The sequence below is a fragment of the Branchiostoma floridae genome, chromosome 3, assembly GCF_000003815.2.
Source record: "Branchiostoma floridae strain S238N-H82 chromosome 3, Bfl_VNyyK, whole genome shotgun sequence".
NCBI classification, from domain to species: Eukaryota; Metazoa; Chordata; class Leptocardii; order Amphioxiformes; family Branchiostomatidae; genus Branchiostoma; species Branchiostoma floridae.
The window spans coordinates 21750212-21768971 of record NC_049981.1 but is presented as its reverse complement, the minus strand read 5'-3'; the positions used below and the strand labels follow the sequence as shown (position 1 = coordinate 21768971).

At 39.9% G+C, this 18760-nt stretch overlaps 1 protein-coding gene across 5 annotated transcripts in view; it reads left to right on the top strand.

The window, feature by feature from the left end:
- LOC118411024 (methylcytosine dioxygenase TET3-like) overlaps positions 1-12626 on the top strand; it is a 45816-nt gene extending 33190 nt beyond the window's left edge. For 4 of the 5 annotated variants that reach the window (XM_035813024.1, XM_035813027.1, XM_035813028.1 and 1 more), the window contains 8 exons: positions 1372-1408; positions 1674-1730; positions 2143-2351; positions 3129-3273; positions 4063-4095; positions 5140-5229; positions 5944-6087; positions 6475-12626. In XM_035813024.1, the coding sequence (XP_035668917.1) occupies positions 1372-1408; positions 1674-1730; positions 2143-2351; positions 3129-3273; positions 4063-4095; positions 5140-5229; positions 5944-6087; positions 6475-9111 (3352 nt within the window). In that variant the 3' untranslated portion in view covers positions 9112-12626. The remainder of the gene's footprint in view (positions 1-1371; positions 1409-1673; positions 1731-2142; positions 2352-3128; positions 3274-4062; positions 4096-5139; positions 5230-5943; positions 6088-6474) is intronic. The other variant, XM_035813026.1, reaches the window with a different exon arrangement.
- Positions 12627-18760: the final 6134 nt, after the last annotated feature.

Genomic DNA, 18760 nt, shown 5'->3' with positions numbered 1-18760 from the left:
GACAGCTCACAATGCGACTTACAGGTCCACGAAAGTAATTTTCAACAACAACAAACTGAACTCCAGAATGGCGGGGTGATTATTCACCGCTGAGAGGACCGAGGTTCACCGAGAAAAATGGCTGGCTAGAAGTTTTGGATCCGTGACGTCATACAATCTCAGACGATCAGAACGAGGCCATTACGTCATCGGCCAGCGCGGCGGGGAGAGGAGGAGAGCGCGAAGTTCAAACGTGTCTACAGGGTCATATTAGGCGGATCAATGTAAAAATTGACGTACATCAACTTTTTAATGAGTAAACTACTGGAAAATAAAGAATTGAAAATTTTCTGATGCTGTCCTTTAATGAGAGACAGTGTACAGTGGCACCACTCCCAACCCAGGACAGTGTAGTTCAGCCCTTAAGCGTGGCAGCTGAAAACTAACAAGCTTCCACCACTTGGATGTAAACTATCAATTGGGCTTGCTAAAATGGAATTTCCCACTGCTATAAACACATTATATTCATGCAGCTATTTTCTTTTTGTTTCTTCTATAACTCTTTAAAAAAAAGGAGTGCATACTCGAGGATGAGACCTTACTGCTTATAGAGAAACTTTTGCTACTCAATGTTTATCTCCATCATCCCTTGGGGATGACTGTAACTACAACCCTTTGCAAATGTAGAGCAACAGAAAACCAGGTAAAATGGGCTGACCTCTGCCCCAAGTTAATCCATTTGAGCTGACCACAAATAAAGCAAATGGATGTGTAGGCTGCATCAGTGGCAGGCCGTTCGCTGCGCCAATCGATATGTGCATAGACAATTACATTAACCAGCACTGTCTTGTCAGACTCTTGATGAGATGTGTCCTGTCTTAAGTAGCTTTTAGCATTAGGAGAAGCCCATAACTCTTCAAATACAAATAAATCTCTACAACTGGACAAAAATGGATATATACTTCCCGACGTTTGGAGTGACATCCATCACTCTTCTTCAGCGTCACTACAATGAACTGACAGTCTGAGAATGGTTCAATACAAGTACAGCTAACTAGAAAAACAGTTCATTCTAGTGATGCTGAAGAGTTATGGATGTCACTTGAAATGTCCGGGAGTAAATATCCGTTTTTATCCAGTTGTAGAGATTGAATTGTATTTGAATATTGTTTACCTGAATGTCTAACCTTCATAAATGTAGAAGCCCATAAGTTTGGATGAATGCCTATGGCTATACTAAACTCTAGCAATCGAGAATGCTGATGATAAGTGTTGTGATAAAAGTTGCAATAAATTATGGTCTTGGAAGATTACCACGGCATCCTTTTTTAGTAGAAACGACTAAAGCCTTAATTAAAGACATCGTTTGAGTGATTCTGATTCTTTTAATAGGTTTGGCCAATCAGGAAAAGCACTACGGATAGAAAAGGTAAGCACTTCATTATGTACACGAGTGCATGTTTTAAAAAGAATCACCATGACTTGTATTAGACAATAACATTTAGAAAAAATGTTTGACAATTTTTGTCAGTTCAGAACTTTGTAGGAAAAGGAAGTATGGGATACAGATACATGTATAGTGACAGCAAACATAAGATGTTTCAGTACTACAGCATTACAGTAGTATGTCCCTGAATTTTGTTATTTTGGGTAAGTTGAAGGAAGCCTAGCTAACTTCCTGTCTCCTGCTGTAGATCATCTATACTGGAAAAGAAGGCAAGAGCTCACAAGGATGTCCCATTGCAAAATGGGTGAGTATATCATATCACTAGTTTTGATAACTGTTTTTTAATTTCTTATTCTATCATCATTGTGTCGATCCCTAGATTGACATCAAAATCAAACTCTCTACTCTCTTACTCGGCCTTTGAATGAAGAGAAAACCATGGGCCAAAATGTCTATCACTTTCACCTTGCTGCTAGTATTTAACTGAGTAACAGACTTTTAGTGTACTTTCTTACTTGGTAGAATGATATAAAGCAATCAACTGTAGGTCAGTAATGTTTGGAAAAAAGAAAAGAAACGTAAACCTTAAACAAGCTTCTCCCTTGAATATAAGCAATATTTACCTTGATATATCTTTATTGCTTTATATTTGAACTTCTTTTTTGACAAGAAGCTGTCATAAGTCCCTTAATCTTCTGTGGTTATCTGTTCTGCAGATTGTAAGAAGAAGTAGTGAGGAGGAAAAGGTGCTGACTCTAGTCCGACATCGGCCAGGTCACCGCTGTAACAGCAGCTACATCATCATCTGCATTGTTGCATGGGAAGGGATTCAGAGGGCCAGGGCCGACGAGCTGTACGACTATCTGTCAGGCACACTTTCCAAGGCTGGACTGCCGACCACAAGGAGATGTGGGGTTAATGACACGTATGTGATAATAATTAAAAAAGTTAAAGTTTGCCCATGCATCTAAGATGCTTAGGGTGGTGCCCATCTCCACTTCGAAGCCCTTAGGCCACACATTTGTGCAAGTCACTACAGCAGGGGGCTGGTCCGCTGGTAGTGATGTGTGTTTAACTTCCATACTCTTCTTCATTAGTGCAGAGTGCTAAGCAGAGAAAGCAGCATGTACCATTTTTTAGAGTCTTTGGTATGACTCGGCCGGGGATCAAACTCACGACCTACCGAATGCAAGGCGTACACTCTACCCACTCGGCCATTTCACCGGTTAATGATACAAGACTTGAATTACAGACAAACTTGTATTAGTGTCTCTGTATAGTGGCCACATTTGGCCAGTCCCTTAAATGGCTGCAATAGACAGGGTTGACTGTAGTTGTGCTGTAATCTTCAGGCTAGTGGCTGGAGATAAATTTTGCTTCCCAGGTTTAGGATCAGGACGATGCAATACTTTAACCAGTCACTACAAATCATTACAGTCACTACAGATCATTACATTGAATATCATATGAGAGTTCAAGTTCATAGCATGAGTTACATGAGTGTTATCTTTGAATGAGAAAGAATTAAATGTGATGAAAGAATTAGATGTGATATTCAATTTTGTGAAAGAAGGAAAAAGTAAGCGTGATTGACAATCTTGAGACTGAAACTATGTTTACTAACTAAAGCATTCAATTAAACAAAGCTTCAAAATAACATTGTACTAACGTTTGTTATGTCAATGTCCACTTCCATTTCCAGTAAAACCTGTGCATGTCAAGGAGTTGATGACAACAACTGCGGTGCATCATTCTCATTTGGCTGTTCCTGGAGTATGTACTACAATGGCTGCAAGTTTGCAAGAAGTAGGGTACCCAAGAAGTTCAAACTGGAAGACCCCTCAGAGGTGAGAAAATCGTTTATTTTGGATTGGGCAGGTTTACTACCGGGTATCATAACTTGAAAGTTCATCTGTGTTGGTAGAAGTTAATCTGTAATTACCAACACAAACAATTAGACTTACCCAAATTTTTGACTGGTTGACTTGAGTCTTTGTCATGGAATGGGCAATTGTGACATCACAGAAGCAGTGGATTATCCATTGCTTGACAAAGACTGAAGTCGATCAGTCAAAAATATGGGTGAGTCCAATTTTTTGCGTTGGAAATTACACTGTTCAACCATAAGGTCTACTATCATGTCACTGTGGTATCCTATATTGGTGATGCTGTGGTCTACTTCTATCTGAAGAATGCATTGTCTAAATCATGGTCAGGTTCACAAGTTTTAGATGTCCAAGTTGTTGACTCAATTGGGACCTAATATGCATTAAGATAGTGATAAGGAAAACAATGAGGCCTTATCTTTGGGATTCCTTGGCCAGGCCCTTGAGCGACCACTATAGGCAGGTTTGACAGCACCAATAAGGTCAACATGAGTTGTTTTTAAGTTACATGACATTGTATTTATCCCTGCTAGCTTGCTGCACAAGATTTGATGGATACAAATCTGGTGTAGAAGTCTGAGTCCATTGTACCTGTTGTCTCTGGCACTCATGTCCAATAAATATTTGTAACTACCAAGTGAACACTTTTCTGACCCTTAATAACATTTGCACCATTGGCACTCCTTTAAAACGAATATGTATGATCATGATGACATTAGATTAATTAACAGACATCCCTCTTGATTACAGAAGTATCTGAGCAAGGAAATGAGAGCCAGAGAGGTAAAGTTGAACGTATTACTTCTGGTCAAAATGATGATTGTCAGGATGTGTATCTTTATGTGTATTTTTTCTTCTTTAAATTTTACTTTCCCTCTTAATTCCCAACAGATATATTATTCAACTCTATGCCCGAACATTTGGATGTACATTGTACAGACCGCTGTAAGCAAGAATCAACAGAGGACTACCATGTAGATAGTAAAAATCCCTCACATATCAATCAAGATACATCCACTACTGTACATCTAACCTGTCTTCCCTAGGCACATGTACCTCAACCATATCCCCTGGCCTGGCCTGTGTCATCAAAGAAAACATAGCAGTGCCAACTAGTTATTATTTTGGACACATGACCACAGTGCATTAGTAGGACTTTCTGACAATTTTTTTCCTTAAGTTTTTATTTATACATGGTGAAACACCAATCTATGCTGGACTCATGGTTTATGTGAAGATAGGACACTCTACCAAACAGATTCCTTTGTAGCAAAATGGACCATTGTTTTGAGTATTGTCCATTCACAGATAATTAGGTCTAGGTTCGGGTTCGGACCTGATCCTCTGGACCTGAAACATTCCTGGACCTGAATTTTCTGTACCGGTACCCACCCCTAAAGGTCACAGTCTCCCCCACCAACCCTTAAGGTGCACTCTCACCGGACATGGGGCACTTTTGCGGCATTGCAGGGTTCGAAAGATACTCAACGAATTGCAGAGATAAAGAACAAATTTTCTTACTTGTTGTGTATTTTGTCGTCTTCTACAGGTATGCCATACTTTTACGTATCACGCAATATCTGAATTATAAAAAATCAGAGAAAATAACAAAACAGTGACGCAGTGAACGAACGCAGCAATGCCGCAAGCATGCCCTACGTCCGATGAGAGTGCACCTTTACACACAATGCACACTCCACATCGTGGAATGGAACGGCAGAAAATTGGCCAGCAGTAACATTAATAGCAGTTGGATGGGAACTGCTGCAGTCCTTGACACGAGTTCTGTAACTTTTAAGAACGCAGAAGTTATGTTGTTCTTTTCAGGAAGCAATCATTGAGGACCATTTCCAGAGGCTGGCCGGTGAAGTCGGTCCTGTGTATGAGCAGCTGGCTCCGGATGCCTTCAGAAATCAGGTTGGTGATTCCAGCATCACAGGTTTCCTATAACCACCATAAGATTATAACCTCCCTCATGACCTCAATGAAAAGCGTCCTGCTGGCCTATTTGAGCTTCTCATGCATAAATAAAGGTTCAAACAAAGAAAACAAATCAGTGTACCTGTGGAGTGAAATACTCAGTCACAATTATGAAGTTTCGCGTAGTGTCATGACTGTCCATTCTCTGAGATTATCAGGTATCCCACGTCCTTTCCATTGCCTACCCCTTTCTTCCTCGCTGGATGGTTCCTTACGTGATAGTAGTTTTGACTAGTCCCGATGACCCAGACACATGGCCATGCTCCTTGCCATTCTGTGATGTCAAACTCAGTATCAAAGTAATTAGATATGTGTGCGTGCGTAGCCCAGTGGTTTGCATCCCTGCCTCTGGAACTACATGAGTTTGAATCTGACAGTGTTGAGCATCTGGCATGCACGCTACTGTAAAGGGTTTAGTCTTTATAGGATAGGATGTTAAGCTCCTGCCCACTGTACATTGCTCACTGTGCTTGTCCCAAAGAGCTTAGGAAATTTCTCTGATACAATGAACCTTTAAACACTGTACATAGCGCCTGCCTTCTCTGTCAAGACCAGTGGAAGAATAGATCTTCAGTGAGCTAAACTGGATTGATATCACTTGAAATTCACTTTTTCCACTTCTAAGCTCTCATTTCTTTTCATATTCTGCAGACGGAATATTCAGAAGTGGCAAGTGACTGCAGATTAGGGTTTGGTCCAGACAACACCAGACCGTTTTCTGGCGTGACGGCCTGTGTGGATTTCTGTGCTCATGCTCATCGTGATCAACACAACATGAACAACGGCAGCACAATTGTAAGTTTACTTTCTTCAATATTGCCATGTCATGTCCAAACACTTCTGAAAGCAAAATGTAAAGATCAAAGGTTAAAGTTAAAAGTCACCCATGAATCTTGAACAGATGTACATGTATAGGGGTGGTGCTCATCTTCATTGCCAGGGCCCTCAGCAAAAGACAAAGCAGTTAGTGTTCAACTCCAGTACTCCTTCTTATAATATAAGTGCTAAGTGTGAAGAAAGCAGTATGAACAATTTTTTTTGTCCATGGATATTGAACCTGTGATGTGCCAGATGCAAAAAGGAGCACTCAACCATAGAACTGTTACACTGGTACTGATTGAAGGTACCAGGTGAAGTGTATTTTGTTCATTAAGTTGGAATAACTTTCTATACCTTTTACAGGTGTGCACGCTGACTTGTCCTGAAAATCGAAAACTTGGACCACCTCCAGAGGACGAACAACTCCATGTCTTGCCCCTTTACAAGATGGCACCAACTGATGAGTTTGACAGCGAAGAAGGCCAGGAGGAAAAGGTCCGTACTGGTGCTCTAGAGATGCTGACAAGCTATACTCACCAGATCCGCATCTCGTCAAAGCCTAAGACCCCGAAGAAGGGAAGGAAGCAGAAGGACAACAGTGCATCTTCCAGCAATAACAATAACGCTGAGTCCCCAGCAACTGAAAAGTCAAAGGAGAAGGTAGAATCCAAGGTTCCTGAGATCGTTCCCCAGCAATCTCAGCATGCTGCTTCACCAGCATTCAACCACAGTATGAAGCAGATGGCAGCAGGGGTGAATGGAGCCATGAGGGATCCTCCTGCAGTGAACAGAAAACTGTTTGCCCACAGTCAAGCCGGAAACCCCCAGTCAATGGACAAGTCTCGACCCTTTTCCCATCCCATGCACAGTGAGCCATCCTTTCAGACGAAGAAGCCGGAGTCGAAAGAGCTGGACCGGATGACTCAGAGACAACCTCTGCATGGAAGTCCGGAGCTTGGTCATCATCAGTTTGCAAGACATGAAGCAGTAAAGAGACCCGCTTCAGCGTCATGCGATGGTCCAGCTGCAAAACAGGCGGCCCACCATCATGCCCGGGAGGACAACCCCTTCATGAAGGCATGGGCAGAGAACTTGCCTAGAGATGCTGCAGTTCAACAGTCATCATCAGGAAATCCAACAACCGCCAAGGACCCTGGCATCCCCAGTTGGCAGACAGAGATCGGGCTGCGGCCGATCGTGCAGAACGGCCTGGGTCTCCAACAGCCCTGGTTTCCGTTTGCCCCCTTTCATCACGTTCAGCATCCATTCCAGTTGGTCCAGCCGGCAGTCGGGCCATTCAACCAGGCGGCGAACCAGCCGCACGCGGCGGCGCAGACGACGTCGTGGCAAGATCCATTCGAGAGCGCGCGTTTCGAAAAACTGTTTGCAGGTTTGGACATGTTCCAGCGGGGCAGGCCCAACGTTGAGCAGAATGGCGGCTTACAGGTGCAGCAGCAGCAGCCACTTAAACCAGACCTGGATGCAGCTCGTGAAGCTACGACACCTTTACCAGGACCCAATACACCAGCTCCATCACCCCACAGCTACAAAGGGGCCTTCCAAGCCAATCTACCTCCAACCAATGCAAACAGCAAGGTAACTCCATTACAAGGAGATCGTCATCTATTTGCACCGGGCAAAGAGCCAGGTTCAAAGCACGTTGCCCCCACCAGTGTTCTTCCAATGGGGTATGGGCTACCTACCCCACCACCTCCACCCTACCCACACGGAGACAAGACCAACCAGTTTCCTCAGACCAATCCTCCTCCTCCTCCTTCTATGAATGGCCACCGGGTACATAGTCCCTTCATCCCTAACATTGGCAGTGAAAGGCACATTTCTAAAGTTCAGTTGCCACAGGCAAATTCACAGGAGGCTCAAAGCAGACCTCAGAGTGCAAGATCTCTCAATGGCGCTCAGAGTCCCCAAGTTCATCAGCAGTCACATTACCAACTTCCAAGCATTCAGTCAATTTTCCGAGACTCCGGTTTAACGCTGCCCACAGAGGCAAGGGACCAGAGTATGTTCCAAGAAGGTCTAGCTGGTCGACGCTTCACAGATGTTGCCAAGAATTCCTTCAGACCCCAGACCCCCACAGAACAGAGGCCACCCTCCAGAAAATCTCATGTCCCAGTACAGCAACCTCTGGCCCCCAACGTTGCTGCCAATCTTAATATGCCTCTACAGTTCCCAGCAAAGCAGCCACCTCCAATACTTGATGACCCATATGCTTTCGAACCCCAACAGACAAGTTCCAATCAACCAGATAGAAGCCCGATGCCGCTCAATCTGTCTCGACCAAATCCAGTCCAAGTCCAGCCGCCTCGAATTGAAGAGAATGACATCCTAGGCAACACTGCCTATCCCCCTGCATTGAATGGCCTCAGATCCCAGCTCCTCCAGAAGCTAAATGCAGCTATGAAGCCAGACAAAGACGGGGTTGTTCGAATCAAACAGGAGCCGATGGTCTGTGACTCCGATCTCACAGACCACTTGCCTCCCCCTTATGCCTTACATAGGAAGGAGGATGACGAGGTTTGGTCCGACAGTGAGGTCTGTTTCCAGGACGAGGACATTGGTGGGGTGGCAATCGCTCTGTCCCATGGCTCTGTGCTTATCGAGTGTGCAAAGCGCGAGCTCCATGCAACGACGGCTATCAAGAAACCCAACCGTGCCTGTCCGACCAGGATTAGCCTCGTCTTCTACCAGCACAAAAACATGAACTATTCTCGGCACGGCTTTGCAGAGTACGAGCAGAAAATGGCGGCCAAGGCAGCAGAGCAGGAGGAGGCACGAAAACACGCAGAGGGAGGGCGCAAAGTAGAGAGTAGCATTGTCAAGGAAGCAGTTGCTGAAGAATCAACTAAGAAGGTGGCTGAGAAAACCGGCCCTACAAAGCCAGCAATTAATAATGCCCTGACAATGACTACGGACACTGTGGTAACGCTCTGGTCAGTGGCAGTCCCTCAGGTGACAGGGCCCTATCAGAAGTGGGTGTGAAAGGTGGCTCTTCCTTCTCTTGCTCAGCTGTACAACGAGTCGTAGTGTTGCTACCGCCTGTTTCCCACAGAGTGAACGCCTCCCACCTTGACAAAAGGAAAGGAAGTGGTGCTATGAAGAACTAACTACTATCAGCTGCTACTCTCAGTCTCAACATTTTGTGGGAAACTCTCTGGTAGCAAGAAGAGGGACAGCTGGAAATCGAATCAGTCTTTGGTGTGTCATGAAAATGGCCAGAAAAGCTTGTTACCTTGCAAGAAGGTATGAAGTAAAGGTAGAAAGATCAATGATCTTATTATGATGCCTACATCTGGCTTAAAACATGGGACACAAAGCCCTCTTTGGCACTACAGATGACTCTCTACCAGATTGCCAATGGCCTTCAAATCCACCACCTACCTCAGAGTGAGTATAGATCATGAAAGGGATACTAGGAGGTTCCTATCCCACCTACCCAGTTTGGTGAAGTAATAAGCAAAGACATTACACTGGGTACCTGCTGCTGCATCTTACGCACTGATAGAGGGTGCAGGCACAATTGTTAGTGAAAACCTCAACTCCAAATGACAAAAAATTTATGTTTTGTCTGAAGATTCAACATCTTACAGGATTTTGTTGTTGTTGAGGAAATCGTAGTTCATCTTCAAACTTTTCACTCTCCTGTAAACAGTGCAAGATGTGCCAGTAGGTACCCTTTAAGATATGTTGTTAAACATTTTCTACATCAGACCCTACTCTTGACTACACAGGTGCTTTCAACAGTTATAACACAGTTTGGTACCCAACAATGCAAGGTGGTTGGGATAAAAGTAGTTAATTTTGGGATATACATTTAATGTGTTTATAGATGATCTGTGCTGAATTGACAACTTAAAATAAGTGTTTACTGTACAGGTATTTGTTGTTACAGGGTGCGTTGATATGACTGTGATAAGTGCAGTGGTATGACTGTACTTGAATGTGAGTGTGAAGATCTGTAGAAAAGTTTTACCGTTTTGTAGTACGTGTTCTTGGTGTATACCTACATGTAGCACACTGGTTTTTGTGCGTTTTAATCGGCACACTGGTTTTGTGCATTTTGTCGGCACACTGGTTTTTGTGCTGTTGTTACGATGAACACCATCGTAGTGTATTTACAGGATTCAGAAACAAAGTGAACTGCCGTATATGTAGTTGTGCAGTTTTGTACACAATGTTCACAACTGGTGCTGGATATTCTTTATTCTAGTTATGACACTGAAGTTTCTGAATATGTCATTGTTTAAGTGATGTGTACTTAATGTTAATTGCTTGCCTGGTTCCAGGCATTTTCCCTCAATGATGCAGCTACACAATTTCGGGACATCCTCGAGTTCTGGTGGTGCTAAACATACAGTTTTTAATCTAACAGTTACAGTCGAAAAAGAAAACATCCTTTTCTCCCATGTGTGTCTTTTCTATATAACTGTGTTGATGTAAAATCCGGACCTTTACATGTTAGTCAGGTGAAATGATGTGATATTACATAATATTCATTACCAGTACATTCCCACTCAACATATCACAGACACAAGGATCTGCTACATTGAGTCAGAGGAACGGGTTAGGTGGAGCATCAGCTTGGCAGGAAATCGATCTTTTGCTCAAATATTGGAAAAGACCATAAAAACACTTTGAGCTATGCATAAAGTTGCCCATAACTAGTTAAAAAGATGGGCACGATGTTGGAGATGCTCCACCTCATATCCGTATGTTGGTTACTGTCGTTTTAGGCAGTATGAAAGTAGTGTCAACAACATTCAGGGAAAAATTTTCCATTACACAATAGCTAACATGACTTGTATGACAAGATTTTAGATTGAGGAAAATGAATACAACCCAATTGCTTTTAATTGTGTACCTGTACAAATTGTGCATATGGTCAAGGGGTGTGGACAACTTATAATAGTGGAAGAGTGTAAGTAGGTTTTATGCCGTGTACGTGTTCAAAATTATGTCAAATGTATGTAGTATTCTAAGATGCATGGTTTGTGTATTTTTTCTACCACTGTGTATGGCTGACTTTGGAAAGGAGTAGGTATGGTGTGGCTTGTAAATATGTACACAGAGTTATGACATTGTGATCAAGAGATGATGAATCAAGCACTGTCTGCAAGAGCTTTCTATTTCTGTTGTGATGTGTTGTGTGCATGTAGCATATTGCTACTCAATTTGTTGTATTTTTTCTCAGACAATTTTAGTTAGGTTGGAAAATTCAACCTATTAAAAGATATAAAAAATGAGGAACGAAATACAGACCGAGGCTTCTCAACACTCTGTTCATCTTTGAACAGAAGTTGGATTATCAAAATCATAGTTTTGACAACCATAATGTCTGAGAAAGAATGATAATTAAAATTGCCTTGTATAGGTGGCTGCAACTTTTTGTTCACCCTTGTAAATGTAACTGTGCTATGATAGATTATTTGTGTCGTATATCATTAATAATACAGCTATTGTGTAATTATACAAATGTTGATGGATAGAATTGTGCTGCTTTGAATTTTTTGTTAGTCGGCTATAGTAGAAATCTATACTGCTATATTCAATTGTATTTAGCTCTAATAGTGTGAGAGATTTGCCAACTTTAGTGGACTTTTTTGTGTGCTGTGAAGCTTGATAGGAACATAATGGTAATGAGTGGACCTTTAGTAGCTGATGAGATGTGTCAGACTTTGTAATCACGCTGAAAATCCTGGTGGGCATGCTACCCAAACAGACGACCAATTTGTACTCTCAAGGCAAACAAACCGTTATTTTTGGTGCTTGACTAGGATATAACAGTTATTAAAACATATAATATAGCATGGATGGATCTCTTAAAGCCTCAGGACCACTTGACACATCCATACCTCAAACTTTTCTACCGACTTCTATACAGCATCCATTTCCACTCTCACGGTAGTAGCATGCCCACCTGTGGTTTTCGTAGTGTATAAACTAATTTTCGAGTAATTGACCGTGTGTTTAGGATACAGGAGGAAGTATTAGTGGTTGTATATCATGACATTCAGCTGTACAATACAGTAAGAGGGGATGACACACACATATGATGTACCTACTTGTGTGGATGCTGCAACAGCTACAATGTAGAGAACGAGAAAAAGATGTGTACATCTAATAGGTTACGTTGAGTCGAAACTGGTTAGTGTAATAGCTTAGTTGCAATTTCAGAAGACCATGATTTGTATAAGTTCTATCAGGGTACTACCATACATGTACAGCTTCTGTCTATATTTACTATTATTAAGATTTGTGTGTTTGAGTCATAATGACTTGTACTTTACTTTTGGTGCTGGTCAATTCTACCATAAAAATGATAGGCGGAATCAGTTCCCTCAGAATATTGTGTTTATTTGTCATAATTCACATTCTAGAGGTATACATACTCTTGGAAATTTTAATTGATGAGCTGCTACTATAGCAGTTATTAATGTACTGTGATGTGTAGTGGGCATTTTTATTAAATCTATTTATTTATTTCCGGAATCAGCTGATTTTGTTGCGTCTGTTTTATTTCTTTTTATTTCGTACATGATGTACATGTATATCAGTTTCTGAAAATTTGCTATCAATATTCATGGTTTAAATTTTTAGTTATGTGGGGAAAGTGTGTGTGGGGGGGGGGATGCATTAAGTGGAACGGCTTTTTATTCATTAGGTCACACTGAATTGAATTTATGGATGACATTAGTGTGCACTGATTTTTGCCAGTTCTTACAAAGAAGCTCCATCTTAAGATTGGAATTCCGTTTTTCCCATTTTGAAATGTGCTAATATTTTCAATATAAAAGCACTTGGTGCAAAGTCTTTACATATGATTGACAAGTATGATGCACAGTTGTGAAATATGATAATAACTTTCATGAATATTCATTTTGAAAATTTTCTTCCTGCAGGAATTCCTGCAGGAATTCCTGCAGGAAGCGTTTTTCCTGCAGGAATTCCTGCAGGAAGCGTTTTTCCTGCAGGAATGCTGCAGGCATTCCTGCAGAAATTCCTGCAGGAGAAAGGTAAATTCCTGCAGGAAGAATGTTTCCTGCAGGAATTTCTGCAGGAATGGCCTTATAATTCATATCTAAATCAATGACACTAAGATAGGAGTGCTACACACCGGCAAAAAAGTATGCAACAAACGTTTTAGTAGTAGTTTCTCCTATTCATGCAACTTTTTCAACATATACATTTACATTTTGTACTACAGTTAAATGTAGAGTATAATCACACCCCGCGCAACATTTCTACCCCCAGTTCAACCTGTATGACCTCACAAGCGCCATGTTCTTGTTGACTGTCGACGCATCAAAAGCCAGCCAATTTCTCAACAGTTATCATATATAATATCAATGTCACTAAATCCTTCAAAATTATGAGGTAGTCTGGCAACATTTTGGAAGCACGACGTGTGCCCGACTCGGGGTGGTCGTGGTCGCAAGTTTGAGTTTAATCCGATTAAATGTGAACGCATTTTTTTAATCCAACAGAAAGCTTTAATCGGATTCCTCATTTAACTCACTTGTATTTTTTCATTTGAATGGGGTCCAAGTTGCCCATGACATGTTCAACAGTTGTGCCGACAGAGCCATTACGGCTGTTCACACATGGGTGTTTTCATCAAATGAAAACTGCTCTATTCGAATGCTCCTTCCATGCATGCAATGATATCTTGTAAACGCAGTACCAAGTTGAACGTGGCAAAGAATGAAAGCTCCTTGGTCAGGAACTTGAGATTTGTTTGATCTGGTTGGTCATATTTTGACCATCATAAGATTAACACTTGAATTTTTGTTCCAGAGAATATTTCATAAAGTTTAAAATTGGGCCTAAGAAAGCCAGGGGCTTGCTTCCTCTTGTTGAAAATTCAAGTAAGTATGCGCTATTGTAATGCGGGTTCAAAGTAAGGTCAGCTATTGTTCTATAGATATGCAAAGGATGCTGGTGTCCAATTATCAATTATCAAAGGACTAATTATTCCCCAGGTCCAAACATCCTGGCTACCTGTAGTGCTGAGGACCTAAGGCCTTCAGAAAGAATCCTGGAACTTGGGGGTACACTATTACAAGAAATTACAGACTGAAGAATTACAGAATTTCAGAAACCTAAGTTCACTTTTACACTAATCTATTTAAATATGAAATGGTTAAACCTAAAGGGTAAATCAAGGTTGTCTTTGTCAATTTAAAGGTAAACTATGAATAATTTTTCTTGAAGTTTTGTGAAAATTTGATGGTAATTGTGGACTCCACTTATAATAAGGTAATAAATAGACTGCTCAAACCAAGGAGGTTTAATATAGGCATCATGGAATGAAGTCAGCACCTCTGTGCCTAATTTCCAATCCAGCTGTGCCTTGCTCAATTTGCCCTTCAAGCTGCGTTACATTAAACAACTGCTCGCTATCAGACCCCCTTCTGTCAGTAATGACCATGGTAAAATCAGACCCGAGTGCTCGAAAATAAAAGCTGGACTGCTTCTAGTTGGGGGGGCTACTTTCAAAGTTGGTCATTTGGTCGTTTGATACCACTGTTGCACAGTGACTATGACTGCTTCCCAAAAAACCTGGTGCAGGATGAAGACCCAAAAAAAGTTTGCTTTTGCCCAACTAGTGTAACAGTGGGTTCAAGTAGTTCCTACCATCCTTGCTAAGGAGCTCTGAGCTTTTGGGGCGACAGCGGTAGCGTACTGGATTTGTGATCCGGCTGCTGGTTTGAATCCTGGGAGTTGGGATGTTGTTTTTTCTGTTCTACTCGCCCCTCTGGTTGTTTCACCAGGCCATGGAAACGCCGGCATCCACGAAATCGAGGCTTGTTTCAGGCGCAAGGGATGATGGGTACAAACTTGTGGCGGCAAAATTGAAATTTCTACTTCCTGCAGTTTGTTCTATACTGACGCATCGTAATGTAGGGGCATTGTGTTGGGTGCTTTCCTGATCAGTATTGCGCCAAACAATGTCGAAATATGATAAGGTCACTTTCCAAATTCGTCCCAGAAAAACAATGGAGTAAATGGGAAAAAACAGATTTCCTGTGAGATAATTCCACTGTGAAAATCATCTAATATTATGAATAACGTTAATATGAAAACATCAAAATTTTCAGCACAAACTTTTCTAAGACTGTACATGAAAAAAAAATTGAATGCAAATGAAGACAATAAATTTTAAGGACATGATAATAATTTTGATGTAACATTAAGGCCAGAGGTTTATCAGAAAAATAGTGAAGAGGGAAAAACAGGTGTGGCCTACATACAGTTTATTATGATAAAAAGGTGACATGACATAGAGTATCTTCTTGTTTAAAGTATAAATTCTATGTTTAAAACTTTTATTCATATTATTTTCCCAATATTATATTTCATAGATATCTCTTTATAGAATACTGTAGATTCATTCATTTGTACTACTGATATTGAATTTGATGTAACACATGTAGTTGGTAACAGACTTGCCAGGTTCATCTTACCATTTGTACATTAAACAATATCATTTAGTGTGCATCAGAAAATATGTTTTAATGTGTGTCAAAAGAAATATACAAAAAGTGGTAACATACAATAGACCTAACATAAGGTGATGAAATGTAATATCAAACCAGTAGTTCCTATGATATATTTATAGTGATACTGATCACAATGCATCAGATATTACACAAAGTTGTCTAAGATATAAAGATACCACAGGTAATATGCTGCACACTCCTTGTTTGCTAAGGCCCCTACAATTCCCTATATATGGGGGAGAGGTATAGGATCCTTGGTAATCTAACTAGGATAGCACACAGGCTAGGATATTCTTCCATGCCAAGGGAAAAGAAAACAATGGACACACAATAGATAAAGTACATTTGTTTCAGTCCTATACTAATGTCAATTCTACTATTTCAAGCTAATACAGATGTGCCAAGGGAAAAGAAAACAATGGACACACAATAGATAAAGTACATTTGTTTCAGTCCTATACTAATGTCAAGTTTGCAATAAAGATTATTATGATATACTATATATATTTTTCAAGTTACACTTTCAGGTAAGACATCACTGTCTTTATCCAGCCTCCTTTCAATCAAAGACAGTAGGGTAAGATTGGAAAAGAGGTATAACAAATCATAGAAATAAATTACAAATCATCACCAATGCAAATAGTAAACAAACAACTTAAACACACAGTAGCTATAAAATGAGTAGTGATGTTTTCATTCAGTGAGTATTCCAGGTCTGTGAATCATAGCAGGGTTGGTGAGAGAATCTGATGTAAGGCTGTATTGAACTCCACAGTCCTGGTTCAGAGCAAACCAATAATTTTCTGTCCTTCAACTGGAAAATAAAGAGAGAGAGGATTGTGATTGTAATTGCTTCTTTTCTTTCTGTTCATTGTCTTTCAACAAAGTTATCTATACTACTCAAATAATGTAAAAAAAAATCTGATTGCATAACATCAAACTAACATGGACAATAACATTTCTGTGCATACCCTTGAATGATTTGTATACATTTGTTGTTTTTGTTATGTTCATATTCAAAAATTTGAATCCTGAGTCATAGTTATTAGGAGCAATGAAGCTCTATTATGAGGTGAAACATGTTTACAAGATCCAAACAGCCATGGATTAGAAACATTTCTTTACCAATCTTGGAAAATGGGGGAGGGGGGTTTGGCATGATAAAGCATTGTACACATATATATATATATACTGCTGTAAGAACTGTAATCTAAGTATCTTACACTAATCAAAGTTTGATGCAGATATAGGTAACATTATGAACATGTTAAGCTTATCCCAGTGCTTGAAGTTAAGACACTTTGAACAAGACAACTGAAGAAAACAAAACTAAAGACAAGCAAGTCAATATTTCATTTCTGGATCAAAATTCAGCATCTCTGTACTTTTCAGGATATGTAGATGTAACATATACTAGTATGCATTCTTGTTTTCATTCACTTAAATTACACAGCTTACTTTTTTTTTAATTCATCCTACACACAGTGTACTTCACAAAGTGCAAACAATATGGCTGCTGGCCCAAATTCAGGAAGGTTTGACTGTCTATAAAATACTAAAACAAATGAGTGGATCTCTCCAATATACAGGCATATGTTAGAGTAATATGTTAAGTTATGTTTTAAATAACTTTGAAACAAATCAATTGATTTCTTTGAATCTATCCCAGTCATTACAGTTAGACTGCATATAGTGTAAACAATATGGCTGACCACAATTCAGGAAACTTTGACTGTCTATGATATCAAATCAAATGAGTGGATCTCTCCAATATGTAGGCATATGTTAGAGTGATATATGCAGTTATGTTTTTAATTACTTTGAAAGGAATCAATTGATTTCATTGAATTTATCCCAGTCCTTAAACTGTATACAGTGTAAACAATATGGCTGACCAAAATTCAAGAAACTCTGACTGTCTATAATACTAAATCAAATAAGTGGATGTCTCCAATATCCAGGGGCACATTAAAGTGATATATACAGTCATGTTTTTAATTACTTTGAAAATAGTTAATTGATTTCTTTGAAGTTATCTCAGTCATTAAACTTCACTTAGTATTAACAATATGGCTGACCAAAAGTCTACAAACTTTGACTGTCAATATTTACAGATCAAATGAGTGGATCTCTCCAATATCCTGGAGTCTGGTAGAATGATATATGTAGTCATGTTTCAATATACTTTTTTAAAAAATCAATGCATTTTTTTAATTTCTCCCAGTCCTTGAAGGTCACACAGTGTAAACAATATTGCTAAGCAAAATTCATGCAACTTTGGCAGTCTGTATTTCAGGATCAAATAATCAAATCTCTCCAATATTCCAGAATATGTTAGAGTAGTTTATATAGGCATGATCTCAAATATTTTGAAGAGGATTGATTGATTTCTTTGAATTTATCCCAGTCCTTGAAGTTCACACAGTGTAAACAATATTGCTAAGCAAAATTCATGCAACTTTGGCAGTCTGTATTTCATGCTCAAATGAATGGATCTCTTCAATATACTAAAATATGTTAGAGTGATTTACGTACTCATGATCTAAATTACTTTGAAAAAGATTAGATGATTTTTTTAAATTTCTCCCAGTCCATAAAGATGACACAGTGTAAACAATATTGCTGAGCAAAATTCAAGCAACTTTGGCAGTCTGTATTTTATGATCAAATGAATGGATCTCTTCAATATTCTAGAATATGTTAGAGTGATTTAAGTACTCATGATGTAAATTACTTTGAAAAAGATAAATTGATTTTTTTAAATTTCTCCCAGTCCATGAAGATGACACAGTGTAAACAATATTGCTGGGCAAAATCCAAGCAACTTTGGCAGTCTGTATTTCAGGATCAAATGAATGGATCTCTCTGATATATTGAAGTATGTTGGTGTGATTTATGTAGTCATGATCTAAATTACGTTCCAGAAAATTGATTGATTTTTTTTAATTTCTCCCAGTCCTTGAAGTTGACACACTTTGTCTCCTTGGCTGCAGAGGGTGGGAGGGGGGCAAATACATTGTGCATTGAATTTTTCGAGATCTGCTGCATCGATTACTCTCAAATTTTTCGTGTGCTATGGGTCCATGTAGTAGTATTGACAAAACGAGTTTAAATGCGATTTGGAGCTAACG